The sequence below is a fragment of the Plasmodium cynomolgi genome, chromosome 6 (genome assembly GCF_000321355.1).
Source record: "Plasmodium cynomolgi strain B DNA, chromosome 6, whole genome shotgun sequence".
NCBI classification, from domain to species: domain Eukaryota; phylum Apicomplexa; class Aconoidasida; order Haemosporida; family Plasmodiidae; genus Plasmodium; species Plasmodium cynomolgi.
In genome coordinates this window covers 944,906-960,511 of record NC_020399.1, presented here as the reverse complement: position 1 = coordinate 960,511, position 15,606 = coordinate 944,906, and the positions used below count along the sequence as shown (strand labels likewise).

General features: G+C 36.6%; 3 protein-coding genes and 2 non-coding genes across 5 annotated transcripts; 3 read left to right on the top strand and 2 right to left on the bottom strand.

Moving 5' to 3' along the window:
- Positions 1–524: 524 nt before the first annotated feature.
- On the top strand, positions 525–1,181 carry PCYB_063200 (hypothetical protein; the record flags this gene model as incomplete). The annotated part of the gene is made up of 1 exon (XM_004221487.1): positions 525–1,181. The coding sequence occupies exon 1, from the start codon at positions 612–614 to the stop codon at positions 1,179–1,181; it is 570 nt and encodes a 189-aa protein (XP_004221535.1). The 5' UTR covers positions 525–611.
- A 1,910-nt stretch (positions 1,182–3,091) lies between these two features.
- On the bottom strand, positions 3,092–3,839 carry PCYB_063197. The gene has a single exon. It is a non-coding gene; the product is annotated as a 28S ribosomal RNA (ribosomal RNA).
- A 130-nt stretch (positions 3,840–3,969) lies between these two features.
- On the bottom strand, positions 3,970–5,764 carry PCYB_063193 (the record flags this gene model as incomplete). The annotated part of the gene is made up of 1 exon: positions 3,970–5,764. It is a non-coding gene; the product is annotated as an SSU ribosomal RNA (ribosomal RNA).
- A 2,636-nt stretch (positions 5,765–8,400) lies between these two features.
- On the top strand, positions 8,401–10,897 carry PCYB_063190 (hypothetical protein; the record flags this gene model as incomplete). Its single annotated transcript, XM_004221486.1, has 8 exons — positions 8,401–8,828; positions 8,945–9,025; positions 9,196–9,294; positions 9,433–9,765; positions 9,963–10,067; positions 10,198–10,317; positions 10,448–10,564; positions 10,781–10,897. The coding sequence occupies exons 1-8, from the start codon at positions 8,787–8,789 to the stop codon at positions 10,895–10,897; spliced, it is 1,014 nt and encodes a 337-aa protein (XP_004221534.1). The 5' UTR covers positions 8,401–8,786.
- Positions 10,898–12,462: 1,565 nt separating this feature from the next.
- PCYB_063180 (GDP dissociation inhibitor domain containing protein) lies at positions 12,463–15,321 on the top strand (the record flags this gene model as incomplete). The annotated part of the gene is made up of 1 exon (XM_004221485.1): positions 12,463–15,321. A coding segment is annotated over exon 1 (2,832 nt), but the record flags the coding sequence as incomplete, so codon positions are not given.
- Positions 15,322–15,606: the final 285 nt, after the last annotated feature.

Genomic DNA, 15,606 nt, shown 5'->3' with positions numbered 1-15,606 from the left:
AAACCAAGTTTTATTCGCGCAGTTATAAAAACTTCTTTTTATTCGAAAGGGTTGCTACGTATATATATTGTATAATAGCGTTTTGTATATGCTTTACTTTAAATAAAGTTATTTCGTTATTTCGCTATTTCGTTATTTCTCTATTTCCCTATTTCAATTTTTAACTTAAAACATGGCGCTGCGCAAGTCACCAGCAAGCACAAATGCATCTGAGTATGCCAGGAAAAATGCGAAAAACAAAGGATTCTCCAGTTATAGCCTACGAACCAGGGCTTTTTTTGGTGCCCCGCTTTTCTCCCTTTTATATATCCTGCTATTCGTAAGTGAAAGCGAAATCACACCGCGTGATAAGATAACATGTGTATGTGATTATTAGCATAGACTCATAATGCGGAGCGAAACTTCTTACCAAATCGAACGTTATTTTCTCGGCACGCATGTGCGATAATCGTGAATAATAATGCATGTTAGATTACACAAGAAAATGCAACATGTGGTGCGCTCCCCTATATACTCCTTTGTAGAATATCTGCACATGTGAAAATGGTAATAATGGCCTCCCTCAACTGCGCCTAAATCATCGATCACCAAGGTCTCTGTGTGAAAGAACGATGCTCACCATGCAAGGTATTATAGTAAGACAAAATTCATTTAATCAAGGGAGCAAAAAAAAAGAAAAAAAACCATTACCCGATGAAACAGTGGAAGATTATTTGGAGAGATCATGCGGTCATGTGGAACTTACAGATGAAATGAAGGATAAACTAAAATTGTGTAACCCTGATATAACAGAAAAAGACATGCGCGAAATGTATTCAACTCTATACAATGAGCATGTATTAAATTTTCGTATTCTTATTGAATGCTTGAAAACGGCAACTAATATGTTAGCAACTAATTATAAACGAGAACAAAGGTTTCAAAATAAATGTTGGCTTCATCAATATAAAAAACTTGGAAAAGAACTTATAAAAATATCAGATAATGATGATGATGGATACTTAAAACTATTTTTAGAAGAAAAAAAGACCTGCAAAACAAGTGATTTCACCAAATTTTTAAATGATCGTATGAATAAGTGGAACGCCTTTATTAAGGAAAAAAAAAATGTAGCCTACGCCGAATTGAAAGAAGCTTTAGAAAGTGGTACAATGAAGAAGAAAAAAAAAGGCAAAAATTGAAATTTGTGAGAGAACGAAATTTATAGAAAAATGACGCCTCTCTGCAGAGGAAATGTAATAATTACCATAAAAACGTTTTTGCCACTTTGCCGCTCTACGCTTTACTTGTTGATGCATATTCAAAACGTTGCAAAATGGCCACCTTTAGAACATTAAACCAAGGAACAAATGAATTGCACATAATTTTTTGGTATGTACATGATAGTTGAACACATAAATTCGCTCGATTCATCATTCGCATATAATGTGCATAAAGAAAACAGCTTTTTTTTTTTAGTTCTATATTTCATGACTCATGTAATATGTGGACGCATGGCCATCGATGGATGCCTGACTGGAGTGACTGGAGTGACTGGACGTCTGAACTTAAGTGTTATACTATACATTATACATTATGTATTACATTTTTTGTAGCATGATCATCATCTATTGATGCAGTAATGCAATGATGTAATAATATGTTTGTACACAAATTTTAGCCATATCATTTGCACTCAAAATGAAACACACTTTTGAAACCCCCATTCCTTTACACTTGCCAATGAATGGAGTATATATTTGTGGCTTATACATACTTACCAAAATGCGTTTATCTGTATGCAGTATATGCACCAATGTGAGGAGTAGTAAGTGTGGTACATTACAATAGTTCAACACCGATTTGTTTTCTCACTACTTCTATGTTCACTTAGCACCATTTGATATATTAATTAGTTGCCATTGTTATGCTGCCCATTTAGTGCGACCCTTTTGCATTTCAACGTGGACTCTTTTTCAAAGAAGTAACAACAAAAGACACAGCGCATCATCTCAACAAACCAAACTAAACACCCCCTGATGATAATTACCCTTCCTTGCTGATTCATATTACGTCCTCGTAAATGAAACCTCCTCTCCCCTCCTTAATAAAAAAAAAAACCAAAGTAGTTACATTACGCTTTAAGCTCTCCTTTGAAAGTGGAACATGCATTTTTAGTTAGCCCTTAAAAAGTATATACCACAAAAAATTTATTTCTACTTCACTTTTTCAGTCGTTGCATTAGTATACACTACTGTATTACCCATATGTTTGTGAAGTTAAATATTTCTGGACGTTTCATGTAGAACCTGCAGATGCTACATGCGTCATATGTGAGACTAGGAAAAGCCCTATTATAAGTGTATATAATTGCGAACTTATAATGTACATTGACAAAAAGATTACTTTACCTTAAATTTTTTTTTAACCCCTATGTACTGAAGAAGCACTTACGAACAAAATACAATTTCTTTATAACTGCCTAAAAACTGAGCACCAATTAATTCTGTGCTTATTAAATATGCAATAATATATGTACATATGCATAGAATACATTTGTGTATCTCTCAAACAAGCACAATACACGGACACACCATTGGAACATCTCATTTTCCCCTTGATAACAAAAAATTTTAACCTTTTCCGGATGGGTTGAATAATGTGAACTATTCCCTCCCCCTATTATGTCAACTAGCCAATCTATATATAATCAAACTAACACCTCTTCTAAGCCAGAATGTCAAAAGTCGCCTTTCCTTTTACCCTCTGATAAAATAAGTACCTGACCAAATTAAACACCCCCTTTTGTTTCATTCCGTTTGGAAAGTTTTTACAACAGACCGTAATTAACAATTTTTAAACACAATATATATTTAGCCTCTCCACTAGCTCATATATGTACATATATATAAATATATTTATGTGTCACGCATCTCGACATGGCTAAAAATGTTGGTTCGTAGAAGGACCTGCCTTTGAGACCCTAAAAAAATAACTCAAGTTATTTTCAAAATATTGATTCATTAAAATTGTACGCGTACTAACACGAAGAGCCGTTCGGCTACTCCATATTACTATTTTTTTTTTTTTTTTTTGTTGTTGTTAAAGATTTCTTATATCACTGAGAATAAACCTCAAAAGATCGTAAAACAAAGTTTACTTTCATGTTTACAGCACCCCGGGAAGATGTTAGTCGTCTACAAACACAGATAATCTTTCTTGTTGTTAAAATGCAATTTTAACTTTGTTTTTGCGCAGATTTCGAAGAAAAAACACAAAGTAGTACTATGTTAATGGGATTAATAATACACCTCTTCGTTTTTACACAGTCTGCACATATAATTTCTCTTTCACATCGACGGTAAAAAAATTGTTACAAAAAAATATCACAATGATATTGTTTAATCAGCATGGGTTCTTGTTCTGGCTTAAGAGGCGTTCGGCCATTATCCAACATACTTAACTTCGCAACGCTGGCTTGTCCACCAATTGCTGCACCATCTAATCCTCTCATACCAAGCTGTATTACTGTCACAGTACTACATGTATAATGAAATAATAGCAAATTCATCAGTAGGGTAAAATTAACTTGTCTCACGACGGTCTAAACCCAGCTCATGTTCCCTTTTAGCAGGTGAACAATCCGATACTTTCAGACTTCTGCGTCCCAATGATGGAAAGAGCCAACATCGAAGGATCAAAAAACTACGTCGTTAGGAGCGCTTGGCAGCCAAAAGCCAGTTAATACATGTGGTAACTTTTCAGACATCCCTCTACATGCACGTATAAAGTAAAATATTTCTTCTTTTGGAAAATGTAAAGCATCACATAATGGCCTTTTCGAATTCAATTTTTTATGAAGGAATACTATTATTCTTCAAAGAAGAATTGGTGCAATTTACATTCACCGTTCATATGATTCACAGTCACCGCAATTTTCATTGCGCATCGCACTTCGTTACGCCCTTCATCGCTCTAAAAACCAAGAGACACATCCATCGTTAAGGTTAAGCCATTCTTTTAAGAAAACTGGTATGAATGTGAGCTCACACTGCGATAAATATACGTTAAGTACATAATTTTGCAACTTCTTACATCTCTCCACAAAATAGCAGTTGAACATTCTGTGTATTACATGCCTTCCACCCCCTCCAATATCACATGTTATGAAAAAAATTGATTTAATTAATTTGCTGTAATGTAAAACACAAACAGAGGGGCATTTTTTCACACAAAAAGGGGGTAGTAACTTCCATAACGTCCTATTTCCAAATATATTCAGAGATTGGAAGATACACCCTTTTTAGTATTTCTAAACACCCACAACGTTTGTGTTCTATGAAACCGATAGTAGTGTACCGCAAATATTCCGAAAATACACGTATAGCCGATTTCACTTTCTTACATGCTCAAATATTTTTCGTTGCGTCATAAAGACCTTCCGTAGGTGAACCTATGGAAACCTTATAAGGACTTCTCCTTCCTTTAAAAGATAAGATTTTCGATTTTTTTAGAGCAAAAATAATGTATAATCCCCTTTTCTCTTATCCAAACTTTTCATCATATCTTCCAATCGGTAGGAGCAACGGGTGGTGTGTACAAAGGGCAGGGACGTAGTCAGCGAAATTTAATGAATCGCGCTAACTAGACGTCCTCGTTCAAGATTGATAATTCCAATAATCTATCCTCATCATGATATGTACTAATAAAGGTTAACTACACTTTTCAGTGGAGGAAAAGTACGCATCTGCAAGCAGAAACGTAATTTTAGTAACTCGTTATACATATCAGTGTAGCACGCGTGCAGCTTAGTTTATCTAAGGGCATCGCAGGACCTGTTTTTTTTGCCTTAAACTTCCTTGTGTTAGACACACATTGTTCCTATGAGAAAATTTACAATAAATCAAATACATTCTTACGCAAAAGAGAAACAGTATGATGAGCAAATTAAGTAGAATAGGGAAAGGGACACTCTTACGCATCCCAATATTTTCTTCAAAATAAGCAAATCAACCGTATTCAATCCCACATAAGAATATATCGTATTTGCCGCTAATTAGCAGGTTAAGATCTCGTTCGTTATCGGAATTAACCAGACAAATCATATTCACGAACTAAAAACGGCCATGCATCACCATCCAAGAAATCAAGAAAGAGCTATTAATCTGTCAATCCTACTCTTGTCTTAAACTAGTGAGTTTTCCCGTGTTGAGTCAAATTAAGCCGCAAGCTCCACGCCTGGTGGTGCCCTTCCGTCAATTCTTTTAACTTTCTCGCTTGCGCGAATACTCGCCCCAGAACCCAAAGACTTTGATTTCTCATAAGGCACTGAAGGAAGCAATCTAAGAGATTAACTCCGAAGAGAAATCTCTTATTTAAATCTTTCATCCAAAGCCTAGTCGGCATAGTTTATGGTTAAGATTACGACGGTATCTGATCGTCTTCACTCCCTTAACTTTCGTTCTTGATTAATGGAAGTATTTTAGGCAAATGCTTTCGCACTTGTTTGTCTCCAGAAAATCTAAGAATTTCACCTCTGACATCTGAATACAAATGCCCCCAAGCTGCTCCTATTAATCGTAACTAAGCCAAAATAAGAAAAAAGAACAAAATTCTGACTTGTTCAATTTTGTTATTCCATGCTGTAGTATTCAAACGCGCAATGCTATATCTGTTTGCTTTGAACACTCTAATTTACTCAAAGTAACAAGATCTTCAAATGCAGAAGCAAGAGAAAGACCTTAAAAAGAATCATTTTAATTAAAAGAACACATAATAGCAAAATCTCGCAGTACTTTAAGTGTTTTACTTCCAAATAGGATCTGCACACAAAATTTGTTTTTTAAGGAATTTTCATTTTTTTTTTGGGCTTTCCAAAATCTTGTCTTTTTTAAAAAATTGAAATGGCCATAAAATTAGTCATATTTTGAAATGTTTCCAGCAAATGGGGTATTTGTACTCAATTTTACAGTACTAACTTTTGTACTTATCTTTTTTTTTTTTCATTTTTAACGCTCCTTCCTCATCCAGAGTATATGAAAATGTCCCTATCTGAGTCATTTAGATTATAATGCAATTTAGCGCCCTTAGTGAATTCACCATTAGCACAAGTCCGTTCGATTAAATCGACATTTGGGTTTGGGAGCTGAAATATAATGGAACATTTTTGCCAAGACCCCTACCCCTATATATATATATATATATATAACTGAGCATACCCCTAAATGCCCTTGCTCATAGGTATTTAAATATACATTTACGAGCGATATATATGTAGGTTGAAGTGGAAAATAACTTCCCAGTTCTATGGTATCAATACATATTATTGTGCGGTCCCTTAAGTAAACGAGTGTCTCTTAAAAATGGAGCCTATGTGTCAAAAATGTAACAGCATATCTGTTGGAAAAAAAAAAACATGCTTGTTAACGGCAAATCACCCATGGTTTAAAAAATAAGAAGTAAACTGCAGCAGGGTGCAAAGAAAATATTCCTCCATAAAAATAATGCTGCCACGAAAAAGAACAGTTAAAAAAGATTTGCTGCTCCAAGAATTATTCATGGCAAAAATGAAAGCAACTGATCCAACATGACAAATACCAAACTGTGCAAATTAGCTCTTTAAAATCATAATATAACCCTATACACAGAAAAACAACGTACTAAGTTCGTAGCACTGACACCAGTAGGCTCACACAAAGCATAAAATGGGGATTTTACCCCCTGTAACATATTTTACAGGGAGCAACTACGCTTCGTACAAAATGGAGTATTAGCACAAAACGTGTGCTCCAGCAAATACTCCAAAAGTTGAACCTTCACATATGGCCCAGTTCTTCAAGTATTATAAACACGTAAAATGTTCATAAGAAAGTTAATAACAAAAAGTACATATCTCTTTTACATAAATATGAAAGAAAAAATTTTCTGTACGTACGCAAACACCACTACGTCATCAGTTTGTGTGCGTAGCTGACAGACATATGCACTCTATATTTTTTGTTCCTATTTCAAAATTAGTGCGTAAATGGACTCATGAACATTATACTATGTGATGCACACACAACGAAAAATCTCATCCTTTTATTTCTTCCGTTTGCGCGCTACATACGCATCAATTTAGTAATATGTCCTTGAATTTTTGTGCAAAATGTAGATAGTCATCACCACTTGGAACAACATTCTCTTAATATTTGTATAAACGAATTGTGGCTCATGGCCACTTTTTCGCTGAATATTCTCACACCAGGTGAAGAAAAAAAGTGGTAAAATGTGTTAACTATTTATTTCCTTTTTTTCTCTTTCAAATGTTATGTGTAAACGGAGAAAATTATAAACGTATCACACACCTCGCTAAATTAAAAAAAAGGGGGGAGAAAAAATATTCATTCGGGTGTTACGAACAAATGGTGACTAATATTTCACTATATTCAGCAGAGTGAACACACGTGACGTTTTCCACAAACACGCAGAACAATGCTTTAACCATCATAGCTCTTTAATAAGAAAGGCAAAGTACGAAAGGGGTAGTTTTGTGGCAAACAACAAATGCTGTTCTCACTCGTGTGTGTATATTTATAATTACTATCCTCATTTTGTTACTCTGCTCTGTGCTCGAATGAGAATACATGAATGTATAAGGATAAAAGACCAATTTTATTCATAACGAATAAGGGTGGAAATGAAAAGCCGATAATGGATGAAATAGTGTAGCAAAGTAAAAGCGAACTGGGGAAAATACTTTCCTCTTAACGACATTTTTATGGACACTTTGGTGGCACTTTTTCTCGCTGGGTTCTCAATTTATACTGTCCTGTCTGCAGATTCATTTTTAAAATTAAAGCACACGGCATAGGAAATCAAAAAATGAGTGGAGAAATTTCTATAAAAAAGAAATTGCGCCCTTCATTTTTTTTTTTTTTTTTCGCATCCTACACAGCCTAATGCAACGAGGGAAGAAAACAGCAAACGTTCCAAATTCGAAAGCGCGTAATACGCCCTGATTTCGGATACTCCGTTTTTCGTACGCGGTGTCTCCCACTTCACGCTATTGGCAGCCCCTACAAGCATTATCAGCATTGTGAAGCGCGCAAACGCTTTGTACCCACCTGGCAGTGCGGCTAAAATGCTGGGAAGCGAAGCGCGGTAAACCCTCATTTTGTAATTTAGGCCGGGTACACAATCTTTTCCCACGCAAAATTATATGTAAACGTGTACATTATGCAATTTTAGCAAGGTCGGAGACTATGTCTTATTACACAGAGAAAAAAAAAAAAAAAATATATATATATATATATATCCATTCTTGCATACGCGAAAGTGTAACATATCACTTGCATGCGTAGGGTTAGATACGTACACAAGTGGGACCCCTATATTATCAATGATGCACAAAAGTAAAGGCTATTTTGTCCATCCCTTCATGTATCATTTTTCGGCGCCTTTTTTTCTTCCCCCTGAGAAGTGCTTAGGGACTATAATATATGCACGAAATTGTTCCCGAAGAGTTACGCAGCAAATGTGCACATTTTTGCCTAGGCGAAACTGCCATAAACGGGTAAAACATCTGCCATAAGCAAATCTTCCATTTCAGAAAAACACTCTCCCGACATATCTTCTGCACTGTACATAGTAATAACGCGTAAAGACATGTTACATGTTAATCATTAACGTAAATTTTTTAGTACCAAAAGAGGCAGCATATACCCGTACACACGTAACTGCCCCTGCATGGACGAGGATCAAGTGTTTACCCCAATTTAGAACTGCCCCACTCGAATATGAACTGATAGCACAATGATGTAGCCAAAATGGAGAACGAAAAATCCACCAAACCCAATGAAAACTACAAAGTTGAAACGAATGAACCATGATATGAAAGACGGAATGAGTAAACGTGCCAAATTACAATCGTCGTAAGAATCCAAAAATGTGCATTTGGCTCTCCTTTTCCTTTTTTTCTTTTAAGAACCTCGTGGACTGCTACTACTTGTTGCTAAAAAAGTTCAAGAAGAAGAGCTCTTACGTGATAGATGAATTCCTAATAAAGGTACCATCGAGGCATCAAAAATTACGAGTGCCGCGGGAAATGCAAAAAGCGTCCACTTCCTCCAAACTGGACGCATGAATTTTTTTTTTTCTTTTCCAAAGAGAATCTACCATACCATCAATATGAATAATTTTTCACTTCACCCATTTTGCAATTAACTTTTTTAAAAGGAGAATAAAGAAAGTAATGGGACCTTAACCATTTACGAGGATGTTGACTCGGATGCTTTTTCCTTCTTAATTTTGTCAATGATTGATTCCAGTTACGACGTAAAAATTATGCTTGGCTTGTGCACGATCAGAAAATTTCCCAAGGGGCATGCACAAAAAAAGCAACTATTTATAGCAACACTAGTATGGTCCCCTCATCTGGTTCGTGTTCACCTCACCCCTTTGCTACACCAACAGCGTATTAACCGAATCAACGTCCTGAATGTCCAAAACGGAAATGACATAATAAAGGCGATTTGTTTTTACATGGACAACATAAAAATCAGCGAACTTTTAAAAAAAAACACCAAAAATGTGAGGAAGAAGAGCACAAACGTAGATAAAAAAAGTAAACTTAATTTAAAAAAAAAAGGTGTTGGAAGAGAAAAAGAGCCGGAAGAAGAACCACCCAACGAAGTGGTTAACAAAAATATGTGTAATGTTAAATCGTTCAGCCTGTTCAATAGTAACATAGATATAAACGGAATTGTGCTTCTTTCCAAATCGTTGTACGATAATGGTTATGCAAAGGTGGGTCCTGAGAAGAAGCTATGCGCATGTTGCAACGTTCACCAATGTGTGATAATGCCCCTGTCTGTGCCCAATGATCGGAGGCGTTGCTAATTCCCATTCTTCCTAACTCGCATCCATCCCCCCGCCACACCACCGCTCAACCGGTAATAGCATGCCAAAAAGATATAAACCCTTTGTGAACGTTTTTTCTAAAGCTAGAAAATTTATCCATAGATTGCATTAACTTAAATTGCCACTGCCTCAAGTACCTGTCCCTGTCCCTTTGCAACTATAACAGTTTAAAAACGCTCAGCTTTCAAGTAATTTTAAAATACTCAAATATGTGTAGGCGTGAACTCACACATGGAAACTAAGATGTGCCACTCCAAAAGTAGCACTTCCCCTAATATTATTTGACTTCACTTTTTTTTTTTTTACTTTCCCCTACAGTACTGCAACATGGGCAACGACTGCATCAAATACATCATAGACATAGTCATATACTTGAACTCTTCTCTAACTACTTTGAATTTAAGCGGGAATAAGTTTAACGCACAAGGGATGCGCGCTGTAAGGAGAGTGAACCTTTCTCTCAGTTTAGCTGTGAAGTGCACTTCCCAAGCACAGTGTACCTCCGCTTCTTCCAATTTGGTTTATGCATCAAACCACCCCCCATATTTCCACTCCTCTACCTCCTTAGCTTTTCGAAAGCTTTTTGCTAAACAACTCCCTAAACACCATAGATGTTTCTTACAACATGTTCAATTTAGATGACTCCTTTGTGGAAACGTTTTGCAAAATTATCGTCAGCCAAACGGTAGGGGAAGGGGCAAAAAAAAAAAAAAGGAAAAGGAAGAGAAACTTTCCATTTTGTAGCCACTGCAAAATTTTAAATTGTACGCCACCCCCCCAAAGTGCAATACCCTCATTAATTTACACACAAAAAAAAGGAAGAACTTAGCACCGAACTGAACCAAACCAACTACTACTGTATGCATGACTAATGGATTCCCCCTTTTGAACATATTCGCAGAACATCTGGAGCATTTCTCTAATTGGGAACTTCATCGAAAATGACAATTTGGTCAAAATAAATGACGCTATGACTCTTAATAAGTCGATTTCTATTTTGAAGCTACCTCACGAGTAATCGCATGAATAGTTTAGTTGGAAAACACAGATTCAGCTTAAAAAACTTACGTGGCCTTTTTCGCTGGCCATTCAAATTTTCATCGCATAGGCTTTACTTTTTTTCCGCATGCTTTAACAGTTGTGTATTTTTCTTTACACCCATTTGCTTCCATATTTACAGAGTTGATAGAGAAATATTGAAGCAAATAAATCTAAAGCTCGTTAAGCGGAAGCGAAAGAAGAAAAAGCTGGGTAAGAAAAAGACTTAGGGATGGACTGCCACTAAGACAGTGTAAACGAAAAGTGCCTCTGTACCATGGCTGAGATTGCACATATGAGTTTTACTCTATAAAGACGGCCTAAAAAACGGATGTTGAGAAAAAAATGCCAAATAGTTTCCCCAGAAGGGGAGGCATAAAACACAAAAGGGGTATATTCATAGTTGGACAAAGTTTAACTAAAGTAAAGGCAAAACGAAAAAAAAAAGGTAACAGAGATTATTCACTAAGGCTAACCGGTTATTCATTAAAGGTGGCCACTAATTCACTGAATCCTAATTAGTGTTTCTCCCAGCCTTATGTACTTCTTCCTTTTTTTGGACCTGTACGTTTTCCTTTTCATGTTGGTCTGCCATGTCCTTTTTGTGAGCAAAACGCCTGAAAAAATGAAAGCAACGGGAAGTTCATCACTACATAAGTAAGATTATTTCTTTCAAAGTGAAAAATGAACATCCATCGGATAAACATACATACATTCGCCTTAGTACGTATTTGCATATTTACACTTATCATGGACTCCCCTTTACGCATACGTTCAAAATTGTGATGTCACGTCACGTTTTGTTGTGCTCTCTCAATTTCTTACCACTTAGAGTCAAAAAACTCCTTCTGATGTACTTCGTGAGGGCCAAATCGAAAGAAACAAACATGTTCTTCTGTTATTTCATACACAGCAGACGCAATTTATCTAAAAAAATATCTTTATCAATCACATGAAAGGTGTGAATGGCAACGCGTTCCTCTACTTGCCTCATTCTCACGCCTTCCAATGGGAACATTTCCCTGTGTTATTTATTTTGTATAAGGAAATAAAAAAAAAAAAAAAAAAAATCATGCACGCTTAAAAATGAATTGGAAAAAAATTAGCAACATTCTCTCATGCGCTTAACAAACGGGAATCCCTGTTTAGTCACATTCGGCATAACGTCGCTACCCATATACGCAGCATGGCACAGCGGCGCATGTAAATGGCTTTGCGTTGGCGGCAAAATTGAAGAATGATGTGCCAGCGCGAGCATTTGATTGCTCCAATACCTGAAAATGGTAAAACATATATGTAGGAAAAAACAACCTGGGTAGAAAAAACATTCTCAGCGTGAATAGGCTAACTGGATCACTTTTTCACCGAGGGTCATCCGACAACACTCTGCCTTTTTTTCGACATAAAAATGCACACTTTGTAAGGGAAAAAAAAGAAGAAAAAGAAAATCACATTTGTATTAATCCCAATGTAGAGAGTGAACATCTTGCTCCATCAGGCAACTTATTTTTTTCGCTTACCCCCCCCTCCCCCATAACGCAAAAGAGACCCTCCTTCCCCTGCCTCTTCGAATGGATGACAAGAAAAACACAACCTTCGACTGCGACATTTTGATATGTGGCACCAGCCTACAGAACAGTCTACTGGCAGCCTACTTCTCTATTAACAACTACAAAGTGATAAACATTGACAAGAATAAGTTCTATGGTGATGTGAACTGTTCCTTGAATTTCAACCAATTTCAAGATGAAAAATTTCAGCTCAAGAATTTTTACGAGGAATATTTTCCCTTCTCATCCAGCAGAAATGATAACCACGTAGAAAAAAAAAATCTCAAACAAATAGTTCACAGCTATTTCCAAATAAATAATAACAGATTTAATATTGACCTTAACCCCAAGATATTATACAACGAAAGCAACATAGTGGATTTGTTGATAACGTTAAATGCACATACATACATCAGTTTTGTGGGAATACAGTACTTTTACCTGACCTACCATAGGCTTAGCTACAACCCTGTAGTCGATCAAACGGACCAGCACAATGTAAACGTTCCAAGAAATGCCACAAAGGAAATATACGCGAATAAAGGGGGGCACAACCCCATCACAACTCATATGCAGAACCTGAACAGTAGTAATAATAATCATGAGAACGAAAACGATTTAATTGTGTTAAAAATTCCTCTAAACAAATCGCAGGTCTTCCTAGACACAAACCTAAGTCTCATTGAAAAAAGAATGATTATGAATTTTATTTACAAGAACATTATTCACGATAAGAATTACACCTTTTCCAATTTTTCCAATTACAATTTTGTAAAGAAGGCAAATGTGACGGAACAGGGGGTGGTGGTACAGCGTAGCGGGCCCACAATCACCAAAGATAAGCAGGGAGCTCCAAACAGGTACGCGCTTGGGGGGGACAAGAAAGATGGCACTCAGAATGGAGACATCCCACGCGGAAAAGGGGAATCAGAAAAGGCTCCGCAGGCAAATCATGCTGACCATGCCGATCATGCCAATCGCGCGTATCCCCCCGAAGAACACTCAAATGTCAACATTGCGGACTATCTCCAATCGTACAACATTTCAGGAAAGCTAACAGATTACGTCATGTACGGGATAGGTCTGTTCGACCTAGAAATGGAGCACTGCAATAATAGTGACATTTCCGAGTACTACCTGAGCGGATATACCAAGGAGAAACGCTTTATTATGAATAAAATGGAGTTCCTCCAACGGTTGCACATTTTAATCAACTCGCTAAATAAATTCAAACAGCAAAACTTGTTTGAGAATGCTTTTATCTATCCGTCCTATGGACAGAACGACATTATCTATGCCATATCTCGAGTGGCCTGTCTAAACAATTCCGTTTACATGATTAACAGAAAAATAGACGATATAATTTTTTCTCCTTTCTGCGATTACACAGAGGAAAGTATAAAGAATGACGACATGTCTCCCTTGTCTACCTCCGCAAAAGTAGACGCAGTCGTCCTAGACAATGGACATATAATTAGGCCAAAATTTGTTATATCATCCGGATCTAACATAAATTTTTACGAAATGAAGAAACACCTTCTTTGCAAAAAAAATAGTAAAAAGGCGAAAACGCTGATCAAAACAAATAGGCTAGTTGTCCTAAGTACCTACTCACTTATTGGAAAAAATGGCTTATCCTTTTATATACACAAACAGCCAAAATTAGGGCACCGACAAAAAAGGAAGATAAATAATTTGAGCAATTGTGTACATATTTTACAGTTAGACTATAATAGTGGTTCGTGTCCCCCGGGTTTTTTCTTGACATACTTTACCTACCTAGAAATTTTAAAGGAGCCAATCAAACCTACAGATATTCCAACCAATTGGAAGGAGGAGGAAGAAGCCAACAGCCACAATCCAGAAAAAAACAATGATTCCCCAACTAATCAGAAACCGCTAACTTTCTGCTTCCTATTTGATATTTTAAAATTGTTCGTTAAAAAACACAAGGACAGTAGTAGCCCACCTGCGGACTCGGAGTTACCTGTCAATATTCCCTTTAATGAAAGTTTCCACAGCGAACTTGTGGACTTTTTCAGCATCTGTAAAACACAGGAGAAGTCTCAGTTGGGGAAAACCGATAAAAGGGAATCCCCTAATGAAGAAAATGCAAAAATAGAGGAGCAAACGAGTGACCACCCCTTAAGGGGAAATACTCCCAATCGCGAACATGAACTAAACCGCCACAACGAGGAACAGGCACCGGGAGACCAAACAGGGGAAGCTACGCACGGCCAAGAGCAAACCAAACATAAGAACATCGAAAGAGAGTCCTTCGTAAAAAACTTCAACGATTTATTAATCAAAGAAGGAGTCATTTATTGTGCATACTATGAATATGAACCAACAGTGTACAGGAAGGATACTGTCAAAATGATTAACCAAAATGCACAACACTATAGAAAGATATTCCAGAGTATAGAAGAGAAGGTTAAGGAAGAGAGAGCAGATGTTCGCCAAAACGGGGCGAACGAAGTGGATAGGACCAACCCCCGTGAGAGCGACGGTTGCAGTACCATTGACAATAGACACAGCGTTAGTAATGGCGATCCAACTGGAAAAAAAATTAACCAAGGTGAAGAAAACAAACATGAACACAAGAACACGTGCACCCCCTCCCGCAGCTGTAAGCGTATAGAGCTGGACGAGAACAAACATATTTGCAATTTACTTTTTACAAACGATACGCACAACTACCCGATATACCCCTTGATTGAAGACGTATCTACTTTCTTTTACATTATTAACAAAATCCATAGAACGTTTATTTCTTCTAACAGTAGCCAAACCATATATGATACCTTTGGTGATACAATTATGACAATGTTTAGCGAGCACACTGCGTGCACTTGATCCGGCTAATGTACACCGCCATGGAAATAACAATTTATCCTGCATTTCTGCCTGCCGATTTTTTTAATTTCCAACTTTTTTTTTTGGCATGTACACTTTGACGAGTTTTTAAACATGCGTAAAGATCTGCACACATACAGGTATATGTATATATATAGGCATGTATAATTTTATTGCTTTATTTAAATTTGGCGTCTCTACTTATGCATACATTTAAAAAAAAAAAAAAGTTAAATAAATAACTTATACTGCATAATTTATAAAAAATTTGCTTTTTCCTATT